Below are 26,219 nucleotides of genomic sequence, written 5' to 3'. Positions count from 1 at the left end.
CAAGGGCCTATGATTTGCCAAATGACTTTGGATTTTCTTCAGCACTAGGCATTTTCTTTACTTCCAAAATATGAATATGCAACCACAGAATATTTTGTGGCAAACGGAATGCCTGCCCTTAAACAGACAAACTAATCCAGCACAAATTAGTGTATTGAAAATTCACCAGAATGCAGGAATTAAAATGTTCCAACGTCCATGCCACCAGGAAGATGTCATGGGTGGTAAGCTATTTTATTGGGTGTCTCTAGTGTAGTCCACTTCACATTGTCACGTGTCCTGTATTTATTATGGTTTATCATCACCACTAAAGCTTGTTATTTGCTTGTTATCTCGAGCTGCGCTCTCGTGCCTACTGAGACTCTTTGATAGGATGACACGTGTCTCTATCTCTCTCGAGTGTGTTGTGTTTACCTTTAACACGTGATGGTGATGTGCACCATCTATGCTGGTTGTGCGGGAGTTTTCATTGTTTTCAGATTTACCACACTCTATTTTCGCCGTCTACTTTTTGTTCTGCCCGTTAGTGACCTCGACCTGCAAATTCGTGAAGCGTTACTGGTGTGCTTGTGCAGCGTACTGCGTCAGCGCCTCAAGATTCAAGATCAACTTTAATGTTCCACGAATGGAAAATTTGACTTGGGCTTTTACTCATGCTGCAGCCATAAAAGAAAAAAGCAAGCATTCATATACATTCTACAGATACAAAGTGTTAGTACATAAAAGTGCCCTTGTGCATCCATACAAACATAATTCAGTTCAAATACAATACTCGGTACAAATAGGCATACAATGTGAATATACCCCTATGAGGACAATAAATATCCTCAATATCTGAGGATAAGCCTCACGTAATGTACCTTGACTCTCACGTACCGTGCATGTCCATGACTGACCTGAATCTGTAGCATACAGACCACAGCTCGTGTCATAAAAACAAGTGCCAGAAAATGTATGGTTACCAGTTCAGCGAACACACTGTAGGTCCCTTCGGAGAATCTGTTGAACTTCTCCTCATGAGTGGAGAGCCCCAGCCACATGTTGACCCGCAGGAGAGCTGGGATCTTCACACCTTTGTTTTTGTCCATGGGATACTGGTAAAAAAAATACGGTATGTCATGGGATAAAACTAATCACGCTGGAGGTTTTACTGGATAACTTAACAAGAATGTCAACGTGTGACAACTAAGCACTACATTCTGTGCAATTTCCCCTCGGGGAAGTAATGTCACTGACACTACCCAGCAAACACACGTCAGGGAGACGTTCAGATCATGTCTTAATAACGTCCGTCGGTCCAGAACCCTATTTGTACGTCTGCTGGACCCCTCAATATTCAAACGTCTGGCTTGGACCCCTCTAAGACGTCTGTGGACGTGCAGAACGGGTTCAATATCTGAACGTTAAAAAAAACATTCATTCTGGCTCCTTATTGGATGTCTTTTAGTGTAACCGTCTCTGGGAAGAGTGTTACGGCTCGCATGCCCTCGCCTCCACAACCGTCTCCCTCTCTCCCCTCTGGGCCCGCTGCGCGCTCGGGGCGTCCTACGCGCTCTACCGCACGTCGCATCAGCCCGGGCATACAACGCTCTGGCTCTCCGGAGTTTCCCCCCACTGCCGGGCGTTCCCCGTCTCCGGCCAGCTCCGCGGACTCGGCAGTCTCCTCCCTCTCCGGTGACGAAGAATCGGATCCCGACATGCCCAGCACATCGGCCCGTGCGCAAAGACAAGAACGGCGCGCTCGTCTCCGACGATGACGCTGGCGCGGCTCTACTCACCGGTTTCCAATTATCATCACCACACCTGTCCCTCGTTCTGCAATCACCTTCAACCTCTACAAGAACCTGGTCTACACTCCACTCATCGCCAGATCTTACCATAATACTCTTGTGGTAAAGTATAGCCTAGCCTACAATCTCCTTACCCGTATTTTGTAGTGTTTTTTCCCGTTCCCCGTTTGTGATTACTCTCACTCACCCTGCCTCCCCTCCTCATCTCTCCAGTTCCTGCCTGACCCACGTCTGTACGATTACCCCGCTCCTGCCTGACCACCGCCTGTACGACCCCGCTCCTGCCTGACCATCGCCTGTACGACAACCCCGCTCCTGCCTGAACATCGCCTGTACGACAACGCTCCTGCCTGACCATCGCCTGTACGACAACCCCGCTCCTGCCTGAACATCGCCTGTACGACAACCCCGCTCCTGCCTGACCATCGCCTGTACGACAACCCCGCTCCTGCCTGACCATCGCCTGTACGACAACCCCGCTCCTGCCTGACCATCGCCTGTACGACTACCACGCTCCTGCCTGACCATCGGCTGTACGACTACCACATCCCCCTTTTTGATCTTATTAAATCGCCCCTCCGGGCTTTACCGTTCCTTGCCTCCTCCTTTCCTGTTGCGCCTGGGTCCCAAAACCAAACCCTCACAGTAAGATCTGGCCAGTTTGGACCCAGCCAACATGGAGGAGAGACCTGCACCTCCCGGACTACTCCAAGCCCTCCCACGGACCCAAGCTGAGCAACTGCAGCAGGTATCCGCCCAACAGCACGCCCAGGACGAGCGACTGAGGGGCCTCGCTACTCTGGTCTGCACCCTGTCCGACCAGGTCACCGCGGTCAGTGCCCGCCTGGCTCCGTTCCTGAACCCCACCGCTCCACCAAACCGGGAGCCCCATCTCGCCTCCCCGGCCCTCTACGACGGGACGTTCACCCTCTGCCGGGAGTTCCTCATGCAGTGTGAGTACGTGTTTGACCTCCAGCCAAGCATGTACTCCACTGCGTCGGCTCGGATAGCCTACATTGCCAACCTGACCACGGGACGGGCTCGCCGCTGGGTCATGGCGGGTCGCGAGGGCGCAGCTGCCTACATGCAGGACTACACTGCCTTCGTGGCAGAATTCAGGACTGTGTTCGACCACGACGTCCACGGACAGGACGCGGACGCTGCTCTCTCCGCCCTCACCCAGGGTTCCAGCTCAGTAGCGGACTACGCCACGGAGTTCCGCATCCTCGCTGCCCGTTGCTCCTGGAACGAGTCTGCCCTATACAGCGCCTTCCGACGGGGTCTGGGGGACGCCATGAAGGACAGCCTGGCTGGAGGAGACAGACCAGCGACCCTGAACCAACTCGTCTCCCTCTCCATAGCCATAGACGAGCGCCACCGGGAACGCAGGCGCGAGCGGGCGCACCAACACCACAGCGCACCCAGACCGTCTCCGCCCCCCTCTGCCGGCCTCTCTCGGCCTGCCCCGGCCTCCCTCGCCCCCCCAAACACCGCTGGAGAGGAACCCATGCAACTGGGTTGGACCCGACTGACCCCTGCAGAGCGTGAGCACCGGGAACAGAACGGACTATGCATATACTGCGCTAGCCCAGCGCACGCCGTCGACTCCTGTTCCTCTGCACCTCCCAGGGCGGCAAAAAGAGTAGGCTCACTCACCAGGGGGTACCGAGTAAGCCGGCTCATCCATCCTCTATCCCGGACCCGTGCCGCCAGGTTCACTGTCACCCTCGCCTGGCAGGGGCACACGCTCTCCGTCCCTGTCCTCATCGACTCCGGTGCCGACGAGAACTTCGTGGACGTCAAGTTCGCCCACAAAGCGGCGCTCCCTCTCTCCCCTCTGGAGAGGCCCCTCTCGGCTTTCGCCCTGGATGGCCATCCCATGGGTCCCATCACGCACCGGACCCTGCCCCTCACTCTCACAGTCTCGGGTAACCACGTGGAGAACGTCCGCCCCTTCGTCATCCACTCTCCCGACGCTCCGTTCATCTTAGGGAGGCCCTGGCTGGAACTCCATACCCCTCATGTCTGCTGGAGCTCGGGGCGCATCCTCAGCTGGAGCACCACCTGCCACGCCCGCTGCCTCCGAGCTGCTCAGACCTCCACTCGGGTTGACCGGCCCCGTCCCGCTCCTCCTGACCTCTCCACGGTCCCTTTGATGTACCACGACCTCGGGGAGGCCTTCAGTAAGGAGCGCGCCCGCACACTTCCCCCTCATCGACCCTACGACTGCGCCATCGAGCTCCACCCTGGCGCCCCTCTCCCAGCCAGTCGTCTCTACAACCTCTCCCTCCCGGAGAAAGCTGCCATGGACACCTACATCTCCGAGTGCTTGGCCGAGGGCCTCATCCGACCATCTCGTTCCCAGGTGGCAGCGGGGTTCTTCTTTGTAAAGAAGAAGGGAGGAGACCTGAGGCCGTGCATCGACTACAGGCTGCTCAACAACATCACGGTGAAGAATAAATACCCACTCCCCCTCATGAGCTCCAATTTTGAACCCCTCACCGGTGCCACCATCTTCACCAAGTTGGACCTCAGAAACGCTTATCACCTGGTGCGTATCCGTGAGGGGGACGAATGGAAGACCGCCTTCAAGACCTCCCGTGGCCACTACGAATACCTCGTCATGCCCTTCGGCCTCACCAACGCCCCCGCCGTCTTCCAGGCCCTGATGAACGACGTGCTCAGGGACATGCTGGACGTATTTGTGGTTCTCTACCTGGACGACATCCTTGTGTTCTCCAGGAGCGCTGAGGAGCACGTCCAACACGTCCGCATGGTAATCCAGCGTCTCCGGGAGAACCGCCTATACATCAAGGCGGAGAAGTGCACCTTTCACTCCGCGTCAGTGGAGTTCCTGGGGCTCATTGTGGAGGGAGGCCTGACGCGACCCGACCCCCGCAAAATCAAGACCGTGGTCGAATGGCCTCAACCCTCTACCCGGAGGCCACTCCAGAGCTTCCTTGGCTTCGCTAACTTTTACCGCCGTTTCATACGGGACTACAGCCGGGTAGCAGCTCCCCTCACCCACCTCACCTCATCCCTGCGTCCGTTCATCTGGACACCGGCTGCCAGCGCCGCCTTCTCTGCGCTCAAGGAGCGCTTCACCACCGCTCCGGTCCTTCTCCATCCTGACCCCTCCAGGCAGTTCGTGGTCGAGGTGGACGCATCGGACACCGGCATCGGTGCTGTTCTGTCCCAGCGGTCAGTGGAGGACCAGAAGTTGCACCCCTGTGCCTTCCTCTCCCGCCGGTTCACCCCGGCTGAGGTGAATTACGACATCGGGAACAGGGAGTTGTTGGCGGTGGTGGGGGCCTTGGAGGAGTGGCGCCATTGGCTTGAGGGCGCGGAACACACCACCCTCGTCTGGTCGGACCACAAGAACCTGACCTTCATCCGGGCGGCCAAGCGCCTCAACTCCCGCCAGGCGCGGTGGTCGCAGTTCCTAGGGAGGTTCGACTTTACCCTCACCTTCCGGCCCGGCTCCCGCAACGCCAAGGCCGACGCGCTGTCCCGCCTCCACGCGCCCGAGGCGCCCCCCGCGGAGCCTGAGACCATCCTGCCGACCTCGCGTGTCGTAGGGGTGATCACTATGAACATTGAGGCGGTGGTGAGGCAGGCCCAACGCGCCCAACCCAGTCCGGCCAACGTTCCTCCTCGCCGGCTCTTCGTGCCGGACTCGGTCCGGTCCCGGGTGCTCCAGTGGGGCCATGCCAGCCGGTTTGCGTGCCATCCCGGGGTTCACCGCACCCTCTCCTTCCTGAGCCGACGGTTCTGGTGGCCCTCCATGAGGTCCGACGTCCGGGAGTTTGTGGTCGCCTGTCCCGTCTGCTCCCGCAGCAAGGCGTCCCACCAGCCCCCGGCTGGCCTTCTGCGTCCTCTCCCGGTCCCCAGCCGTCCCTGGTCCCACATCGCCCTGGACTTCATCACCGGTCTTCCCCCCTCCAGGGGCAACACGGTCATCCTCACCGTGGTGGACCGGTTCTCCAAGGCGGTCCATCTGGTGGCGCTCCCCAAGCTCCCGTCCTCTGCGGAGACCGCTGAGCTCCTCGTCCAGCATGTCTACCGGCTCCACGGTCTCCCCGGAGACATTGTCTCGGACCGTGGGCCTCAATTCACCTCCCAAGTCTGGAGGGCCTTCTGCAAGGAGATAGGCGCCACCATCAGCCTCTCCTCTGGCTACCACCCGCAGACCAACGGCCAAGCCGAACGGGCCAACCAGAGCCTGGAGTCCGCTCTCCGCTGTGTGTCGGCTTTCCACCCCACCTCCTGGAGCAAGGACCTGCCCTGGGTCGAATACTCCCTCAATGCCCTGACCAGCGCTGCCACTGGCAGGTCTCCGTTCGAGTCATCCCTCGGGTACCAGCCCCCGCTGTTCTCTCTCCAGGAGTCGGAGGCCTCCGTCCCCTCCGTCCAGGCCCACCTCAGCCGCTGTCGCCGTGTCTGGAGGGAGGTCCGCAGGGCCCTGCTCCGCTCCAACGAGCGCTCCTGCCGCGGTGCCAACCGCCGCCGCACTCCTGCTCCGGCGTATCGGCCCGGTCAACGGGTCTACCTCTCCACCGCTGATCTTCCGCTCCAGGTCCCCTCCAGGAAGCTGGCTCCGCGCTTCGTTGGGCCCTTCGAGATCGACCGTGTCCTGAACCCGGCTGCGGTACGTCTTAAGCTCCCTGCTTCCATGCGGGTACACCCTGTATTCCATGTGTCCAAGATCAAACCTGTCTCCTCGAGTCCTCTCATGCCTTCTGCCCCAGCTCCTCCGCCTCCCCAGATGGTCGACGGGCATCCCCAGTGGACGGTTCGGCGGCTGCTGAAGGTGCGCCGCCGGGGTCGGGGGTTCCAATACCTGGTGGATTGGGAGGGGTACGGCCCCGAGGAGTGCAGCTGGATCTCCAGGCAGCTCATTATGGACCCGTCTCTCCTCCGGGACTTCTACAGGGCACATCCTGACGCCCCCGGTCGGTCGCCAGGTGGCTCCCCTCGGGGGGGGGGTCCTGTTACGGCTCGCATGCCCTCGCCTCCACAACCGTCTCCCTCTCTCCCCTCTGGGCCCGCTGCGCGCTCGGGGCGTCCTACGCGCTCTACCGCACGTCGCATCAGCCCGGGCATACAACGCTCTGGCTCTCCGGAGTTTCCCCCCACTGCCGGGCGTTCCCCGTCTCCGGCCAGCTCCGCGGACTCGGCAGTCTCCTCCCTCTCCGGTGACGAAGAATCGGATCCCGACATGCCCAGCACATCGGCCCGTGCGCAAAGACAAGAACGGCGCGCTCGTCTCCGACGATGACGCTGGCGCGGCTCTACTCACCGGTTTCCAATTATCATCACCACACCTGTCCCTCGTTCTGCAATCACCTTCAACCTCTACAAGAACCTGGTCTACACTCCACTCATCGCCAGATCTTACCATAATACTCTTGTGGTAAAGTATAGCCTAGCCTACAATCTCCTTACCCGTATTTTGTAGTGTTTTTTCCCGTTCCCCGTTTGTGATTACTCTCACTCACCCTGCCTCCCCTCCTCATCTCTCCAGTTCCTGCCTGACCCACGTCTGTACGATTACCCCGCTCCTGCCTGACCACCGCCTGTACGACCCCGCTCCTGCCTGACCATCGCCTGTACGACAACCCCGCTCCTGCCTGAACATCGCCTGTACGACAACGCTCCTGCCTGACCATCGCCTGTACGACAACCCCGCTCCTGCCTGAACATCGCCTGTACGACAACCCCGCTCCTGCCTGACCATCGCCTGTACGACAACCCCGCTCCTGCCTGACCATCGCCTGTACGACAACCCCGCTCCTGCCTGACCATCGCCTGTACGACTACCACGCTCCTGCCTGACCATCGGCTGTACGACTACCACATCCCCCTTTTTGATCTTATTAAATCGCCCCTCCGGGCTTTACCGTTCCTTGCCTCCTCCTTTCCTGTTGCGCCTGGGTCCCAAAACCAAACCCTCACAAAGAGTCTGTTGTTGACTTCATCACAGTACCTGCATGAAGATGGTCTGTGTGTGGCCACAGTACTTCCCACAGGCCTGCTCGGTGTCAGGGGAGTAGAGGATCTGATTGGCTGGGACACGGGCGTAGGCCAGCCTCTTCTCTCCTCGCAGCATCCAGATGATCACATCTGGCATACTGTTCTGGGGCTGCGGGCAGAGAAAGAGAGAGAGAGAGAGAGAGAGAGGGAGAGAGAGAGAGGGAGAGAGAGAGAGAGAGAGAGAGGGAAGGTGAGAGACAGTGTGCTTCGGGGCAGAGAGGAGAATGACAGAAGTGATGAGTGTGAGTCTCCGGACCTCCTCTGCCAGCTGCATGAGCCTGTCCAGCCAGTCCTCGATGTCACCAAGCGTGGCTTTGATGTCGGTGGCCTTCTCCTTTACGGACCTGGCCGTCTGGCTGATGGCGGCCACGGCCGCATCGCGCAGCTTCCTGGTCTGGAGGTCCAGCGCCGTCAGGTTGTGCTTCCCCTCCAGGTCTGGCAACTGGTAACTACCGGAACAAGCCACAGCACGCTGTCAGCCGCAGAAATACTGACACTAGCCTGGAGCCTCAGTTAAAAGTCAGAGAATACTAGAGAAAGATCCTACGTGCTCAGGTCCTCAATCAGGCGGTTGATGAGTTTGAGCCAGATCTCAGTTAGACGAGCTTCGGAGGCCTTGGCGATGAAGGCGGTTTTCAGAGAGGTCAGGTTGGACTCCTGCAGAGAGATGATGTGAAATTGAAGGGCTAGGTATCTTTCTATGCCTTCCAAAATGGCATCTTCCACACTATGGAAGTTATGGAGGACAATATGAATCGGCAGAATGCGGATATGCATTGAAATTGCAATCAAATAACCAAATATTTTTGTCACGTTTTGTCGCGTTACAGTAAAATGTTTTAACCCGATAGCACGGTTGAACGTAGAATAGACAAGTTGGCCGTGTTGGGGAGACTTCAACTACAGTACATGTAGTTGAACTACATAGCTTAACTACATACACTTACTGGTAGTTAAACTCCCTTCATATTTTGTGCTGCGTCAAGTATTTCAACTACTTTTTGGGTAATTTTTGTAGTTTAACTACTCAATTTACAAACTACATTTTTGGGCAGTAACATGAAATTATTATTTTATTTTTTTTTCATAATAAATTGTATTTTACCATTATTGTATTCTTGTACCAGAACCATCTTTGCTACTGTCCCTTTTTCTTCCACCCTGCTTTGAAGGCGTGACATCATGACATGACATGACAAGCCACCGCTGCCTCTGCTTGGCTTGCCCTGGTAGCACTCAAATGTTTCACAGGGTGGGTGAGTCTTGCTTGCTCCAACGAAGGTAGCGCCAGTGTGGTCCACATAAACACAGAACATTTGCTACGTCACCATGGACAACCCTTCCGTTACCGATGGCGATGAGCCGGCACCGGCCCAACCATGGCCATATTTAAGGCGCATATCTTGTTGTTTAAGCAACATAATTTATAACATATTTAAGCCGCAATAACTTGCAGGCTATAATTTTTTGTTTCATAGACACCAGATGTACATTCTCAATTTAACGCTAAAAAATAAAAGGGTCAGTATCATGTGCAACCTCGTCCGTGCCTCATGGAGCTGGAAAGTATAATCCAATACCCTCCCACCCACGATTTCTTCGGGTAGGGGACAATGAAAAGCCAAATGAGGTGTTTAATGAATACAGCCTTCCTCACCAGTCTCTCGGCGATGAACAGGAGGATGTTGACAGACTCCAGGCGGTGGCTGATGTCCTCCCAGTAGGAGGTGAGGATCACCACAGGCTTGGTGTCAGCCCAGGGCAAGTAGTAGTACTGGTTACCTATAGGGCAAGTAATAGTACTGGTTACCTATAGGACAAGTAGTAGTACTGGTTACCTATAGGACAAGTAGTAGTACTGGTTACCTATAGGACAAGTAGTAGTTCTGGTTACCTATAGGACAAGTAGTAGTACTGGTTACCTATAGGACAAGTAGTAGTACTGGTTACCTATAGGACAAGTAGTAGTTCTGGTTACCTATAGGACAAGTAGTAGTACTGGTTACCTATAGGACAAGTAGTAGTTCTGGTTACCTATAGGACAAGTAGTAGTACTGGTTACCTATAGGACAAGTAGTAGTACTGGTTACCTATAGGACAAGTAGTAGTACTAGTTACCTATAGGACAAGTAGTAGTTCTGGTTACCTATAGGACAAGTAGTAGTACTGGTTACCTATAGGACAAGCAGTAGTACTGGTTACCTATAGGACAAGTAGTAGTACTGGTTACCTATAGGACAAGTAGTAGTACTAGTTACCTATAGGACAAGTAGTAGTTCTGGTTACCTATAGGACACGGACACAGGAAGCAGGTGAGTCTAACTCTAGCCATACTGTACCTCAGTTTGTAAAGCATAACACAGAACAATGTTCATGATTCATTCTAGTCATTCTAGTTTCTTCTGACCCCCCCCCAACACACACACACACACACACACACACACAGACACACACACTTTTCTTTCATTTCACTGTAAAACCCAGAGGTTGGGTGTGGTTGATTGAACACTCCTCGATGCCGATTGGCTCACCGTCGAACACAGCATAGCTGTACTGGGTCGTAGACGCCAGCGGTTTGCAGGTGGAGTCCAGCTTGTTGCCGTAGTTGCCGATGCTGACCTCGAACTGGATTGGCTCTCCTGGCTCCTGGAGCATGCAGGTGTTGTGGAAGATGGCGCACAAGGAGTACTTCCTCCTCTGCTGGTACTTCTGCCCAGCGACAGACAAGGGTCAGAGGTCAGCGGCTGTGTGTTCATTCCAGGAGACGGTGATTGGCTACGGGTAAGGGTCTGTACCTGCGCCACCAGGATGTCATCACTGGAGATGTCCTCCAGCTTCTTGTCAGCTCTGCCGTCCAGCTCAGTGGACAGCTCGATGAGGACCCGGCCTCTGTATGCCACGCCCTCCCCCTGCAACACACAGCCACAATCAGCTACTGTACTGTACACCCACGCCGCTTACATTGATTTTGTTCTAGCTTGCTTTGTGCCGTAAATGTAGTTTTGTTTTAATTTTCGTTTATCACAAAGGTGGTTTCTTATTTGATTTCAGTTTTCAGAAATCTGTTTAAAGGGCAAGTTTTAGTTTTATAAGAAGTCAGATGCAACAGTAAACATGCTGTGCCCCCACCCATGATGCATTTCTCTTGATTTTCTGTGGTACAGTACTGTAAAATAAGTATAACTGTACTTCTGATACCCATTGAAGCACACAATCACTAATTGGCCATTTAGTCTGCCCTAATGACCTAATTTGAACCTAATTACCACCGGAACCCCTGCCAGTACCCGTGCCAAATACAGACCTGCAAACTCTGGAGTAGTGAAAAAGGTGATGACATACAAAACTAAAACCCTCTAGATTCAATGAAACTACCATGGTTAACCATGGACGTTACCATGGACGTGCTGCTATGACTGATGAATGTGAAAGAGTGAGTGTCTTAATGTAATGCTAAGTCATCTGTATTGTACTTTGTTTTACTTATTATGTTTGTTGTTTTTATCTGTTACCTGTTTACAGGGACTGCAGATGCAAATTAGCCTAAGGCTAACTCTGGTGCGATGCATCAAATGTTTTTACATTTATGTTTTATTGCACATGATCCCTTCCAAATAAAATTGAAAAAAATAAAAAATAAAAACATAAAAAAGGTGACTGTAGCCAAAAGGTGACAAGTTTGCAGGTCTGCAAATATGAATGCTGTCAGGCTGACGGTGTCAGAGGAAAATATATATAGACAGAGATACAGAGGTTTGCGCATGTATGTGTGAGAAAACAGTTAGTGTCAAGGTAAGAACATCATCAGCTATTGATGTGACTGGTGCTGTTAATAGAGTCACTGTTCCAGTTCTACTGATTCACAATAAAACACCGAGCCCTGGTGGCCTAGATAAATGGTTTCTACTGGTCACATGGTTTCTGTGATCTATGGTCTACGGTCACAATAAATGTTTTATATAGAGGATAGCTAACTAGGCCAGGGTATGAGAGTATGAAGTTGTACCCACAATACATTTAACCACAAAAACCAGGGGTTTACAGTAGATTCACTTTATTCCTGTGGGTTATTTTCCTTTCAAATGGGCCCCTGATTAACCTGTCTTTTAGAAAACACAAAAATATGTAGGCCTAGGCCTAATTATTATTAACCTCACATCACCAATTATTAAAGAAGACCATTAAAAGCATGTGTATTGCGTCTTCTTGATCAAGTGGTGATTTCAGAGGTGAGTTGACACAAACTAGGTGAAAGCAAAAAAAACAAAGCAGATTCATGTGTTTTACGTTCTGGAAGAATCATTTGTTTGAAAATATATTGAAATGAATTCCACTGTGTTTTGTGACTGCTATTTTTTTTTTTTAACTAGCCTAGTCTAGCCTAAGTGGCTAAACAACAGAATGGATGTGCACGGCCAGTTTGAATGAAATCGAGTCGATACGTGGATATTAAGAACTTTTGAGCTCGTCTCAAAATGGCCTGCATTGGCTACACAAAGGAGATAGAGTAGTCGTGTTTCCATTACACCTAGAATTGCGTTAAACCTAAATATCGCAACAAAATTGGTAATGGAAACACCTACATTTCGAAAAACCTCTCAAATTTCGATAAAATGTTTTTACGCTCTCATGAGGTGGTTTTTCAGAAGTTTCGATATAGAAGTATATCGCAAAAGCGTAATGGAAACACTTTTTTCGAATTTAGGCAGGAGAAGAAGAGGTAGGGGTCATGTGATTTGTCTTCAAAAAATGACCCGATATGCCCGGAGCAAGTGGAAGACCCTAAAGCAACGATACGAGAAACATGCGCTGTTTAAGAGCGGAGCTGAGGGGAAAGCTAAAATAAAGTTCAAATATTACAACGGTTTGTTTACTTAATACATCCACGGTTTACTTCCTGGTTGCGCTTTGCGTGAATTGTGTGGCGTCGCGAGACTACGAGAATTACGGCTCTTGCGCAAAACACCTTTCAATGGAAACACCTGCAAGTCGCAATTGTACTTTGTCGAAACTTTTAGAAATATCGCTTTTATTTTGCGAAAAAGTGTAATGGAAACGCAGCTACTGTGAGTCACAGAGGAAGGGAGGGAAAGGCAGCCTCCACACCCCTGATCTCAGGCCCAGACACACTGTCAGTACCAGGGGAAACAGGAAGTGGTTGTACTCTAATGAGGCTGAGAGCAAACATGTTCTAATAGTGGCGAGCCACTGCAGGGGTTGTTCTGACCTTGCCGAGGTTGAGCTCCTCGTAGGGGTCGCTCATCCCAGCGGACCCCTCTCTGGGACTTCCGTACAGGTTGAGGTAGCAGGGCCCGAAGGCAGGGAGGAAGCCCACTTCTGACTCGCCAGTGCTCGCTAGAAAACAAAGGCTGTTAATCTGTGTTTTGGAAACAGTACAACACAAACACATACAAACAAACCAACATATTTCGAAGTATACTGTAAGGCTAAAAACTAGACACTGAAGATTGTTGGACAGTGCTGTTTTACCGTCAGAGGATAGAGTGTTACCACTTTCAGCAAGTGTGTCTGTTTCAAAAGGGACAGAAGAAACACAGAGCGTACTGTTTAGGGCCCCGACCTCGACCTCCCACCCAGGGGCCACCTACAGTACGCGCCAGAGAGAGAGGAGGGCCCCGACCTCGACCTCCCACCCAGGGGCCACCTACAGTACGCGCCAGAGAGAGAGGAGGGCCCCGACCTCGACCTCCCACCCAGGGGCCACCTACAGTACGCGCCGGAGAGAGAGGAGGGCCCCGACCTCGACCTCCCACCCAGGGGCCACCTACAGTACGCGCCAGAGAGAGAGGAGGCCTTACCTTCAATCTCCCCTCCAGATGAAGCTATCTTGGTCAGATCCAAAAAAGTGGTTCCAATAGCATCATTCTTGGTTAGTTGATCCCTGCAAAAACAAGTGCATGGTGAACCAGTTACCCATGATGCACGGCGTCACCATGTACAGCTGGTGAACGTGTAAGTGGGGTGGGATTTTCTAGTTCAGATTTATTTGGTGAAAAGGTGTTTAGGGGTTGTGTTTATGATATGAAGATTGATATTACCTTTGTTTTTAAATTTTAACTGACTTTTCAAGTCACTTAGTAGATGATGTGATATTTTATTCATGATTAATGTGAAATGTTTTTTAATGCTTTGTAGCCGGCCTATTGGGAAGAGGACTATTATCTCACCAGTCATAAAAGGTCAACTTGATGCGTTCACACATGGAAGGGAACTATGAGAGGATAGAGAGAGATCAGGTCAGGGTTGTGTTTATGGTTATGGTTAGGGTTAGGATCAGTGGTGTTCAGGTCAGGGTTAGGGTTAGGATCAGTGGTGTTCAGGTCAGGGTTAGGGTTAGGATCAGTGGTGTTCAGGTCAGGGTTAGGGTAAGGATCAGTGGTGTTCAGGTCAGGGTTATGGTTAGGGTAAGGGTAAGATCAGTGCTGTTCAGGTCAGGGTTATGGTTATGGTTAGGGTTAGTGGTGTTCAGGTCAGGGTTGTGTTTATGGTTATGGTTATGGTTAGGGTAAGGGTTAGGATCAGTGGTGTTCAGGTCAGGGTTATGGTTAGGGTAAGGGTTAGGATCAGTGGTGTTCAGGTCAGGGTTATGGTTAGGGTAAGGGTTAGGATCAGTGGTGTTCAGGTCAGGGTTATGGTTAGGGTTAGGATCAGTGGTGTTCAGGTCAGGGTTGTGTTTATGGTTATGGTTAGGGTAAGGGTTAGGATCACTGGTGTTCAGGTCAGGGTTATGGTTAGGGTTATGGTTAGGGTTAGGGTTAGTGGTGTTGAGGTCAGGGTTGTGTTTATGGTTATGGTTAGGGTTAGGATCAGTAGTGTTCAGGTCAGGGTTATGGTTAGGGTTAGTAGTGTTCAGGTCAGGGTTAGGGTTAGGGTTAGGGTTAGTGGTGTTCAGGTCAGGGTTAGGGTTAGGGTTAGGGTTAGTGGTGTTCAGGTTAGGGTTAGGATCAGTGGTGTTGTCACTTCTACCTTGACCTGAAGGCTGATCAGTTGATTCCACTCTGGGTTGGCATTCTTCTCTATGATCTTGGTGTACATCTAAAAGAAGAACAACACCAGTTATTATCAACATGGAAGACAGATAGAGTTTTTCTTGTGTGTTTTCAGACAGACAGTACCTTCTTGCCAGCGAAGCTGACCTCCAGAAACGGGTCAACCAAGTTCTTCTTCTCTCCGTCCACTCCAAACACGTTTTTAACGCTGTGCAGAAACACATCGTCCACTGCAGAAATGATCAAATTACAATTAATACAATTAAGAGAGAGTGTGTACAGTATGAGAATGTTGTCTTGTGTGTTGAGTCTATCCAGGATGCCTACTCTGAGGCATGTCCTCCCCGCGGTACACCTTGAGGTTGAGGGTGACCTCTCGAAGGGTGACCCCAGCAGGGACCAGCAGGTTGCTCTCTATGTCGTCTTGCTCCTCGTTACGCACCTTCCTCTCAGTCTGGACACAGAGGAGAGGAGAGGAGAGGAGGGAGGAGAGAGGGGAGGGGAGGAGAGGAGAGGAGGGAGGAGAGAGGGGAGGGGAGGAGAGGACAGGAGAGGATAGGGGAGGAGAGGAGAGGAGAGGAGAGGAGAGGAGAGGAGAGGAGAGGAGAGGAGAGGAGAGGAGAGGAGAGGAGAGGAGAGTGGAGAGGGGGAGGGGAGGAGATGTAATATAAAGGCTAAATACAGTATGTACTGTACGTGTAAGGTTATAAGTACTACAGGGGGGAAGTATAAGTACGTAAGGTTATAAGTACTACAGGGGGGAAGTATAAGTACGTAAGGTTATAAGTACTACAGGGGGGAAGTATAAGTACGTAAGGTTATAAGTACTACAGGGGGGAAGTATAAGTACGTAAGGTTATAAGTACTACAGGGGGGAAGTATAAGTACGTAAGGTTATAAGTACTACAGGGGGGAAGTATAAGTACGTAAGGTTATAAGTACTACAGGGGGGAAGTATAAGTACGTAAGGTTATAAGTACTACAGGGGGGAAGTATAAGTACGTAAGGTTATAAGTACTACAGGGGGAAAGTATAAGTACGTAAGGTTATAAGTACTACAGGGGGAAAGTATAAGTACGTAAGGTTATAAGTACTACAGGGGGGAAGTATAAGTACGTAAGGTTATAAGTACTACAGGGGGGAAGTATACAGTAAGTACGTAAGGTTATAAGTACTACAGGGGGGAAGTATAAGTACGTAAGGTTATAAGTACTACAGGGGGAAAGTATAAGTACGTAAGGTTATAAGTACTACAGGGGGGAAGTATAAGTACGTAAGGTTATAAGTACTACAGGGGGGAAGTATAAGTACAGTACGTAAGGTTATAAGTACTACAGGGGGGAAGTATAAGTACGTAAGGTTATAAGTACTACAGGGGGGAAGTATAAGTACGTAAGGTTATAAGTACTACAGGGGGAAAGTATAAGTACGTAAGGTTATAAGTACTACAGGGGGGAAGTTGTACCGGTTGCTCATCCCCAGCTCCCATGACGATCATGCTGACGTGTAGGTAACCTTTCGCCCCTGAGCTGGGGTCATCAGGGTCACTCAGGAGAAGCCACTTCCTCATAATGGCATGGGCTGGGGAAGATGCCCACGCACAGACACACACACACACACACACACACACACACACACACACACACACACACACACACATGCATACAGTCGTAAGTCAGATACCCATACAGATATCCACAAATATATATATCCAAAGAGGGGTTGATGTTTGTTGGGGTTAGTATTTAATATGCAGTCTCTTGGTTCTCTTGGCACTCACCAGGTTCATCGTAAATGTACCCAACATCCAGCTGAAAAAACAAAACGCCCAAAAAGTTCATACACACAAACACACAAATCACACTCAGGCACGTCTCCGTGTTTTTAAAGGAATGCATCGGTAATCCGTAGCAGAGAGGATAAAAGTAATACCCATACTGCACTGCACCTTAAACTCCCCGATCAGACTGTCGGCTCTGACGGAGTAGGAGTCATACACCTGCGTGGGGAGAGAGGCCAGACAGGTCAACATTCAGCGCTACAGCTGCGTCTGTGAACCGCGGACAACCTCACACCCATATTACAGGCCGTAGATCATCAACCACAAGGCTTTGGAGCGCAGCTGGATCTTCCAGCGTGACTGAAGGCAGACAGAAGGATTACTGTGTGTGAGCAGAGGCTCTGTGTTCAGGAGGCCGAGGACGGACATACTCACCCGGAAACTGATGTACTTGTCAAACAGCTCAGAGGGAAGCATGTTGACGTTGTAGAAGAACATCTATGGGAAGAGTTGGGATTGTTTATCAAATCGGTGACGTTTGTAGTTGCTGCACACATACCATATAATTTTCAATGACACACTATGAACACAGACTTGCATCCCTCTAATTACTCTTACTTTCACTTTAACTTGGTAATATTAACGTGATGACATCAACGTTTGCATTTGGCTGAGAGTGTGTGGAAATGATGTGCAGACGTGCACTTACAGAGGTGGACAAACCCCTCAGTTTCACAAGAGGGAAAGATAAGCAGAGGTACATAAGCGCAAAGATGGTAGTAAAACTCAGTCTTAGTGGTTTCAGTACAGATGGCACTTAGGTGTAAAATCGGCCCATATCACTGAGAAATTCACGATGGTTACCTCATCAAAGAACGGGTTGTTGCCCCGTCTGATTCTCGTCCTGTGAGTCACCCCGTACATGCTCACTTTCACCACTGGCTTGATGTTGTTGCCGGGCAACTGTCGACCCTTGATAACTCGAACACGGATCTGGACGTAAAGGAGGATGCTCATTTTTGACAACCTGGACCTTATTTACGGCATATTATAAGACGTTTCACTCACCGAGATCACTTTGGTGTAATTCGGAGGCCTGTAGAAGAACCGTTTCGCGGCAGAAAATAGATTTTTTAGAAGCTGCATTCTCAGTGCCCCGTCCGCCGCCATTACATGGATATACTGGCTTGCGCTGGATTTTAAATTTCTTCTACAGGCCTCCGAATTACACCAAAGTGATCTCGGTGAGTCAAACGTCTTATAATATGTCGTAAATAAGGTCCAGGTTGTCAAAAACGAACATTCTCCTTTAAGAAAGAGCAGTGTGAGAAAACTGAACAAACATGTAGAGAATTCAATGCTGTACGTTCGCACAGTTCATTTACTGACATTCACAAAGAATAATTAAAAATGACCTACAGAAGAAGCTGTATTCCAGAAAGCAGGTTTAGTGAAAACTCTGAGTTCAAGAGATTAAATTAAATTCTTAAATCTATTTATATAGCACCTTCCGTGCAAAGTTGCCATATGAGGCGCTTCACAGGGCCTATACAATAATTCCAAATACAATAAAATATAACAATACAATGAAAGAAAACAAAAACAAAATAGCAATTCATTAAAAAAATGAGATACTGTATGAAACATGGTAAAATAGAGAGACATCTAAGGGTTAGCAAACTCACTCACTAAACCCGTCTCCTGATACATTCCCCCGGTCAGACATGCTTTTCCTGGACGTACTGTAATCTAATGTATCTACCTGGAAGTCCTGGAGCTTGTTGGCCAGGGTTCTTTGTCTCCTGCAGCGGATGCTGGCGTGCCTGGGGGAGGGCTGCCCGGGGGCAGATTGGGGGGGTGTCCCCACCTGCTGCCCCTCTCCACCCACATCCTCCTCCCCCTCCTCTCCCTCACCTGTGAAGCCAGAACACCCCCAAGAGGATGATCACAAGTGTGCAGTGTTCTGTCCGTCTGGTGCAATATCCAGTATTCTCACATTGTAGGTCTAAATGTGTGTTTTCATCTTGTTGATTTGCTGTGTGTAGGTCTAAATGTGTGTTTTCATTTTGTTGATTTGCTGTGTGTAGGTCTAAATATGTTTTCATCTTGTTGATTTGCTGTGTGTAGGTCTAAATATGTTTTCATCTTGTTGATTTGCTGTGTGTAGGTGTAAATGTGTTTTCATCTTGTTGATTTGCTGTGTGTAGGTCTAAATGTGTTTTCATCTTGTTGATTTGCTGTGTGTAGGTCTAAATATGTTTTCATCTTGTTGATTTGCTGTGTGTAGGTCTAAATGTGTTTTCATCTTGTTGATTTGCTGTGTGTAGGTCTAAATATGTTTTCATCTTGTTCACCAGATTAATTTCCATAAACAGCAAGCTGCAGCCCTTCACTGGGTGAATGAGTGAATGGAGCGCTGCTCCCCACAATAACATACCGGCATCCCCAAAAAACACGCCTCCATCCGTCTGGTCATTTAGGTTAGGGGTGGCGGATTCAGGTGTTTCATATCTTATCATCAGGTTAATGGTTGCCTGAAATAAAAGATGTTCCTTTGACACATACGTATGTCTCATATCTGTAGTTAATAACTGAGTGATTGAATATTGGAGAGTAGTACCACAGTAATGTACAGGTACAGGACAACCAGGCCGGAAAGTCTGAACACACCTTTCACCTTCTCCTTCTCCAATAGATTGAGATCATTTCCTCTCAAGATTCTACACAAATTAGCCCATAATGACAAAATGAAAACAGTTTTGTACACAAGTGTGCACACCCTTTGATATGACACCCAAAAATGAGCTGAGGTGCATTTTGTTTCCATTGAAACTGCAGGAGATGTTTCTACAACTTAATTGGAGTTCACCTGTAGTAAATTCAACTGATTGGATATGATTGGGGACTGCCAACACCTGCCTATATAAGGTCCCACAATTGACAGTACATGTCAGAGCAAACTCCAAGCTATGGGGTCAAAGAATTAACTGCAGACCTCAGAAACAAGATTGTGCCAAGACATAGATCTGGAGAAGGGTACGGAAACATTTCTGCAGCTTTACAAGTCCAAAAGAACACAGTGGCCACCATCATTCATAAATGGAAGACTTTTGGAACTACCAAGACTTTTCCTAGACCTGGTCGCCCGGCCAAAAGCAATTGGGGAAGACGGGCTTTGGCCAGGGAGGTGAGCAGGAACCCGAGGGTCATTGACCGAGCTCCAGCGTATCCTTGTGGAAATTGGAGAACCCTTCAGAAGATCAACCATCCAGGCTGCACTACAACAATCAGGCCTTTATGGTAGAGTGGCCAGATGGAAGACACTCCTTAGTAAAAGGCACATGAAAGCCCGCTTGGAGTTGCCAAAAGGCACCTAGAGGACTCTCAAACCATGAGAATCAAGATTCTCTGGTCTGATGAAACCAAAATTGAACTTTTTGACCTGAATACCAAGCACCACGCCTACAGGAAACCAGGCACCGCTCATCACCGGGCTAATACCATCCCTACAGTGAAGCATGGAGGTGGCAGCATCATGTGGGGATGTTTTTCAGCAGCGGGCGACTAGTCCTGATAGAGGGAAAGACGAATGCAGCCAAGTACACGGAGCTGTAACGTACGTAGAGAAGGTGAAAGGGTTGTGCAGACTTTCTGGCTGGACTGGATGTGTGGGAACTCTGTATCTCACCCCAGTGGGCTGTTGTTTCTCGTTGACCAGAGGTACGTTCATGCAGGGGAGACCAGACGGGATGGTCTCACTGACCAGCTCTCTCAGAAACACCGTGGCTGAGCCGATGAATCTGGAAATCAGATGACATTCATTCAAAGTTACATCAGCGTTGCTGTTGCTCAGAAAACGGACATTCCTAACACACGGTCATCTCTAAGGAAGGAGTTGTTGTTGATGTTGTTGGTAGAGGACAGCTGGATGTTTAGATGTGTTATCTGGGTAATGCATTATGTTCTCCATGCTGTAGGAACCCTCACCTTTTCTGTTCCATTGTGTATTTCTCCTAATATCATTGGTCATAGTGCCCACTTCTCTTTTTCACATCTTGTTTTATAACAAACGCTGAACATAACCCAGCAGCAGGTCACTGACTCACCGCTTTGTCCGGGGAAATGTTTCGTGGTTGTGTTCTGGCTGCCACACACGCTGATTTCACTAGCCCATGTAACTATCACTGCCATTGTGCTCTTGAGCAAGGCAATTAACCCCTATACTGGTCCAGCTGGGTACTGTGTAAGTTTAAGCAAGTTGAATTCTGCTTAGCATTAGAATTCTGCAGCTAAGCAGAACCTAATGTGACTAATGTGACCTCCATGTAAAGGGGAAATGGAGATGTGCTGTATGGAGTTGTGACTAATAGTCACAGTGCATTGCTTCATACAATATCTGTTCATTTCAGTCGTGAGGCCGTAACCCAGAACAACGATGGTTACAACAAATCAAACCTTGCAGCATTGGAAATATACTATAGTTCATACTGTACCACTGAGGGACTGTGGTTGCATTGGAAAGAAAACAAACAGAGAGGTATTGCAGAATGATGTAAGGACTACTGATGTAAGGACTACTGATGTAAGTCTACTGATGTGAGGACTACTGATGTCAGGACTACTGATGTAAGGACTACTGATGTAAGTCTACTGATGTGAGGACTACTGATGTAAGGACTACTGATGTAAGGACTACTGACAACATTCTGCCTCAGTGTTGAACAGATATTAATCTGTATACAGTAAGTTGTCACGCTGACAAATGGCAGCTTCACTTTGCCTATGTTGACAATAACCAGAGCCATTTGAATACTGGCATCCTCGCTCTGTACAAGCGAGGAACAGTCACTCCCGCAATGATGGCTAGTGAATCAGGAAAAGGGGGATGAGGACAAGCAAAGGGATGGGAGTACTTAGCCTAGCCTGGAAGCCAGACTTCTTTTTTTTTTATTATTGTGAAAAGTATTTTGTTCTGCGATGAGTCTGGCTTCCAGGCTATAATTAGCCTCCACCACATTTGTTTAGCTTTATACCAGGGAGAGGTAGAGGAGGGGAGAGAGAGAGAAAAAACTGACACACACACCTCCCCCCCCCCCCCCCCCACACACACACACAGACAGATGTAGTGTATATTTCTAGTAGATATACTCTCTGGCTTCACCATTCACGAGGTAAACCGCCTTCGGTGAAACATGTTTCTGGCAGTAACCTTCAACGGTGAAGTCAGCACTTAATGACACCAGGCTGCTGTGGTGTAATTAGTCACAGCTGACCCAACAGTTCAGGTCTCGAAAAATGAATTCTGTTTTTTCAAACTGGAATATTCCAACTAGAGTATAATTTGCTCTTTGCTCCCTGTGTTATGTTGCACTGTCCTTTCTCTGCACTGTCATTCGCCCTCTCCTGTCTCTGTCCTGTTCCTGCAGGGTCCTGTCTAGTCCCTACATCCTGTCTCTTGTTGTCGATCCATCAGTGTGATGCACCAACTGACCAGACCAAACTCCTAGTACAGTATGTATAGAAACCTACCTGGCCATACATCTAATTCTGATTCTTATTCTCACCACATTATCTACAGAAACTTTGTTTAAAAGATTGTAAACTACCTCCTCTTGAGCTTGACAAACAATATCATCCAACATCTGCCAGAGACAAGCCAGTGCAGGCTTGTGAACTTCACTGCTCTCCCGATGTTGCTAGGTTACGTCCATATTGAGCAGGTAGTGATCTGCCAACCCCCCCAGACATTACACACAATCACTCTGGTGACTCATAGAAACATGCCTCCCTCTCTATCCCTGCCTCTCTTTCCCTCTCCCTCTCTATCCCTCCCTCTCTTTCCTTCTCTCTCTCCCTCTCTCTCTCTATCCCTCCCTCTCTTTCCTTCTCTCTCTCCCCTCTCTCTATCCCTCCCTCTCTCTCCCTCTCTCTCTATCCCTCCCTCTCTCTCCTTCTCTCTCTATCCCTCCCTCTCTTTCCTTCTCTCTCCCCTCTCTCTCTCTATCCCTCCCTCTCTTTCCTTCTCTCTCTCCCCTCTCTCTCCCTCTCTCTCTATCCCTCCCTCTTTCCTTCTCTCTCTCCTCTCTCTCTATCCCTCCCTCTTTCCTTCTCTCTCTCCTCTCTCTCTATCCCTCCCTCTTTCCTTCTCTTTCTCCCCTCTCTCTCCCTCTCTCTCTCTCTATCCCTCCCTCTTTCCTTCTCTCTCTCCCTCTCTCTCTATCCCTCCCTCTCTTTCCTTCTCTCCCCTCTCTCTCTCCCTCTCTCCTCCTCTCTCTTTCCCTCTCTCCCCCTCTTTCCTTCTCTCTCTCACCCTCTCTCTCTCTATCCCTGCCTCTTTCCTTCTCTCTCCCCTCTCTCTATCCCTGCCTCTTTCCTTCTCTCTCCCCTCTCTCTCTATCTCTCTCTATCCCTGCCTCTTTCCTTCTCTCTCTCCCTCTCTCTCTCCCCCTCTCTCTATCCCTCCCTCTCTTTCCCTCTCTCCCCCTCTCTTTCCTTCTCTCTCCCTCTCTCCCCCTCTCTCTCTCTATCCCTGCCTCTTTCTATCTCTCTCTATCCCTGCCTCTTTCCTTCTCTCTCTCCCTCTCTCTCTCTCCCCCTCTCTCTATCCCTCCCTCTCTTTCCTTCTCTCTCTCCCCCTCTCTCTATCCCTGCCTCTCTCCTTCTCTCTCTCCCCTCTCCCCCTCCCTCTCTATCCTTCTCTCTCTCCCACTCCCTCTCCCCCTCCCTCCCTCTCTCCTCTCTCCCCCATCTCTCTCTCTCTCGTCCTGTAGACATAATTTAGAGTTACCACTCAGTTCCTAAGCTGTTGGCGCTCAACTGTAGTTATTTTTAGAAGGAAAGTTTCTGCTGCAAGATTTGAGAGGAGAAGATTTGGCAGGTCAAAGATTCTATTCTTTGAGGAGGAAAAATCATTTTGCTGTGATGATTCACATTTGTCTATGTGACCATACCAAGTATATGTATAGACTGATAAATGAGATGTGTGCAGGTTTATGCAATGGTGTTTTTGGCAGAGAGTAAACTATTTCAAATGTGAGTGATCAAATCTCTTCTGACAGAGTACAGTAGCACTGCAAGTCTGGACCTGGCTGACAGGCAGGGCGTGGCGGTCACCCTGGAGTGAGGCTATGCTACTGTGCACTCTTAACCAGTGATGTGAGTCTCACTGGTACCTTTGCTGGAATCACCATTTTCCTTACTAGTATGCATTAGAGCAACTGTTTCAAAGCAAGTTAAGATTTTTCTATCATCCTGTCTATTAGATCTAGGTGAACAGGTAGAGTCTGCATACAATAAAATAATGCATTTCCCGTGTGTGTGTGCGTGTGCGTATGTGTGTGTGTGTTGCACATACTTGTGTTTGCCAATAGTTTCATAGTCTTTAACAACCACATCAATGGATGATGAGAGATCTAGAGGACAGCCTTTTAGGTCAAATCCAAGGACCTGGAATGACAGAAAATGACAATTATTGACTCTTGAATCAACTGCTGGGTAACTAATGAAAGAAATCTTCTAAGTCATCAGCCTACAGTAAACAAATCATATTTGCATGCTTGATCACTCTCATTTCACAGCTCCTTCTGATCTGCAGGTTTTCTGATAAATTGAACACTTACCTCATTCCAAACAGGTTTGGTTTCATTGCCAATTACTTTAGTTTTCTTCTTTTCCCCTGTAACGGTCAAAATTGTAATGTTATTCATTCATTCATCCATCCATCCATCCATCCATCTTAATTTAAGTCTTTATTGTGGATGGTGTTTGCACCCAAAAGCATGTGGAGTTTTATTAAAAGTTCAAAGTTGTGTTTATTGGTCACATACTACATCATAGGACAGTGAGCAGTGACATGTTTTGCAGAGCTAGCATCAAGGTGACTTGAATCCAGGCTATTATGCAATGTTACCTTGATTAATTATCAATCAATAATCAATTAAGCTAATTAATTTAAACCTCATCCATAATATCAGTGGCTACAGTTACTCTTAATAACTTTTCTTGTGTCTTCTCTTGAACACAAGGGCGTGGAATAACTTGTAGGAGCATAGCGATCATTTCATTTCACTGAGATTATCTCAAAGGGGATCCTTTACATTTAAAGTGTTGATAAAACCCGCATCTGCATTGCTGTTCATGGCAGAGGGAAATTATTATTCCTGCTGCCTTATAAGGATATCTCTTCTGCCACAACGCAACACTGAGATATTGTATGAATCATAGCCCAAAAAACCCATCCAGACAGAGGTTAGAGAATTGAATGCACAATTATATTTTTGTCATCTGTTATAAACATTACATTACATTACAGTCATTTAGTAGACGCTTTTATCCAAAGCCATTTACAATAGTTTTATTGAAAAACATGTAGGCTAGTATATAGCCTAATACAAGGCTACAGTAGGCTACTCGGGCCAGAACTTAAAAGTGCATCTCCTCTTTAAACAAGTGACTAAGAGCATAATCTAATGCTAAAGTACAAAGTGCAAGAGTAGCGAAAATGCAAAATACATGCTTATGCTATTTACATGCATTCGTTATCTAGCATCACTATCTTCAGAGACTTAAGTCGTGGGTTTACAGCACTAATATACAGTAGTCTAAAGAACACGGGTATAGCCTATTGAATGTGGATATCTCGGTTAATTAGTCAAAACAATAGAAACCCTTGCTTGATGGAAAACTTCCATGATGTTTTGGGTAACATGAGAAGCCTTGGCTACTGTAGCTCTATGAAGAGAACAATAAATTATCTTACCTTTAAACACAATTGTAGCGAATGGATCTGGGCTTCTGAATTTAAATTTGGGGATACCCTCGGCTGACTTCACCTCGACCCGCAGCATTGTTGCATATATTTTTACTAGTTTTATTCACTTGAAAAGAAACACATATTCCCTGGGGTATACCTTCTTTATTCGCCTGTGACCAGCAGGCGAATGAAAGAGGAAACAGGGGTGCCGCCGTTGAGCTCAGTGAGTGAGGCTTTTAAAATGGCTTGGTAAATATTATCATATTTTAAAAGGAATTTGACTGCAAAATGAAGCAGGCGTGCCTCGTCAACTCGGCTGAGTTACGAAAACACCGAGTTACGAATCTTAATTAAATCATAATTAAATCGTGACATTTTATGAAGCCCAACTTTCCAAAGTGTCGACTAGAAGGTTTATATGTTGCAGTGTGGCGCCACCCAGCGGTGATGGGCAGAACAACGCCGAGTGAGTGAACTTACCTGGTACCCGCTCACATCCGGGCATTTGACGGGACAGTCAGCATCCCAGATGCAGATGTATCGATAATTTGATATTTCTGAAACATGAGGCAAATACAGATAGTTAAGCTATTTATTTTAACTTTCGCTAGCTGTACTTTAGTGGTTGGGTAATTGTTCTTCTACAAGCTAATTAGCTACTGTAGCACTAGTTATTAGCTACAGGCTAGTCGCAGTGTCTGCCAAGTACCAGGAGGTGGAGAACAGAAATGTGACTAGCTCTGAGCTATGACCGAGCTACAGTACAGATGCAGAACATGGAGGTGTTCTGTTAGCATGCTTTGGTTGTAGCAGCTATTTCACGTCTGTTCGGTCAGTGGTGTTATCATGGATGT

General features: G+C 48.8%; 1 protein-coding gene across 1 annotated transcript in view; it reads right to left on the bottom strand.

Moving 5' to 3' along the window:
* Window positions 1–25,459, bottom strand: part of myofl (myoferlin like) — a gene marked incomplete at both ends in the record, with an annotated part of 38,884 nt that extends 13,425 nt beyond the window's left edge. The window contains 25 exons of the mRNA XM_084458731.1: window positions 963–1,094; window positions 7,777–7,932; window positions 8,080–8,272; window positions 8,371–8,480; window positions 9,481–9,605; window positions 10,355–10,532; window positions 10,619–10,732; window positions 13,051–13,178; window positions 13,314–13,352; window positions 13,643–13,725; window positions 14,012–14,055; window positions 14,811–14,879; window positions 14,960–15,063; window positions 15,161–15,287; window positions 16,299–16,414; window positions 16,614–16,644; window positions 16,782–16,832; window positions 17,049–17,111; window positions 17,478–17,606; window positions 18,376–18,527; window positions 19,051–19,147; window positions 20,302–20,413; window positions 23,968–24,059; window positions 24,233–24,288; window positions 25,372–25,459. Coding sequence (XP_084314857.1) covers window positions 963–1,094; window positions 7,777–7,932; window positions 8,080–8,272; window positions 8,371–8,480; window positions 9,481–9,605; window positions 10,355–10,532; window positions 10,619–10,732; window positions 13,051–13,178; window positions 13,314–13,352; window positions 13,643–13,725; window positions 14,012–14,055; window positions 14,811–14,879; window positions 14,960–15,063; window positions 15,161–15,287; window positions 16,299–16,414; window positions 16,614–16,644; window positions 16,782–16,832; window positions 17,049–17,111; window positions 17,478–17,606; window positions 18,376–18,527; window positions 19,051–19,147; window positions 20,302–20,413; window positions 23,968–24,059; window positions 24,233–24,288; window positions 25,372–25,459 — 2,589 coding nt within the window. The remainder of the gene's footprint in view (window positions 1–962; window positions 1,095–7,776; window positions 7,933–8,079; window positions 8,273–8,370; window positions 8,481–9,480; window positions 9,606–10,354; window positions 10,533–10,618; window positions 10,733–13,050; window positions 13,179–13,313; window positions 13,353–13,642; window positions 13,726–14,011; window positions 14,056–14,810; window positions 14,880–14,959; window positions 15,064–15,160; window positions 15,288–16,298; window positions 16,415–16,613; window positions 16,645–16,781; window positions 16,833–17,048; window positions 17,112–17,477; window positions 17,607–18,375; window positions 18,528–19,050; window positions 19,148–20,301; window positions 20,414–23,967; window positions 24,060–24,232; window positions 24,289–25,371) is intronic.
* Window positions 25,460–26,219: the final 760 nt, after the last annotated feature.

The sequence above is a fragment of the Borostomias antarcticus genome (assembly GCF_949987555.1).
Source record: "Borostomias antarcticus genome assembly, chromosome: 25".
Classification (NCBI taxonomy): domain Eukaryota; kingdom Metazoa; phylum Chordata; class Actinopteri; order Stomiiformes; family Stomiidae; genus Borostomias; species Borostomias antarcticus.
This window is presented reverse-complemented; position numbering and strand designations above follow the sequence as displayed.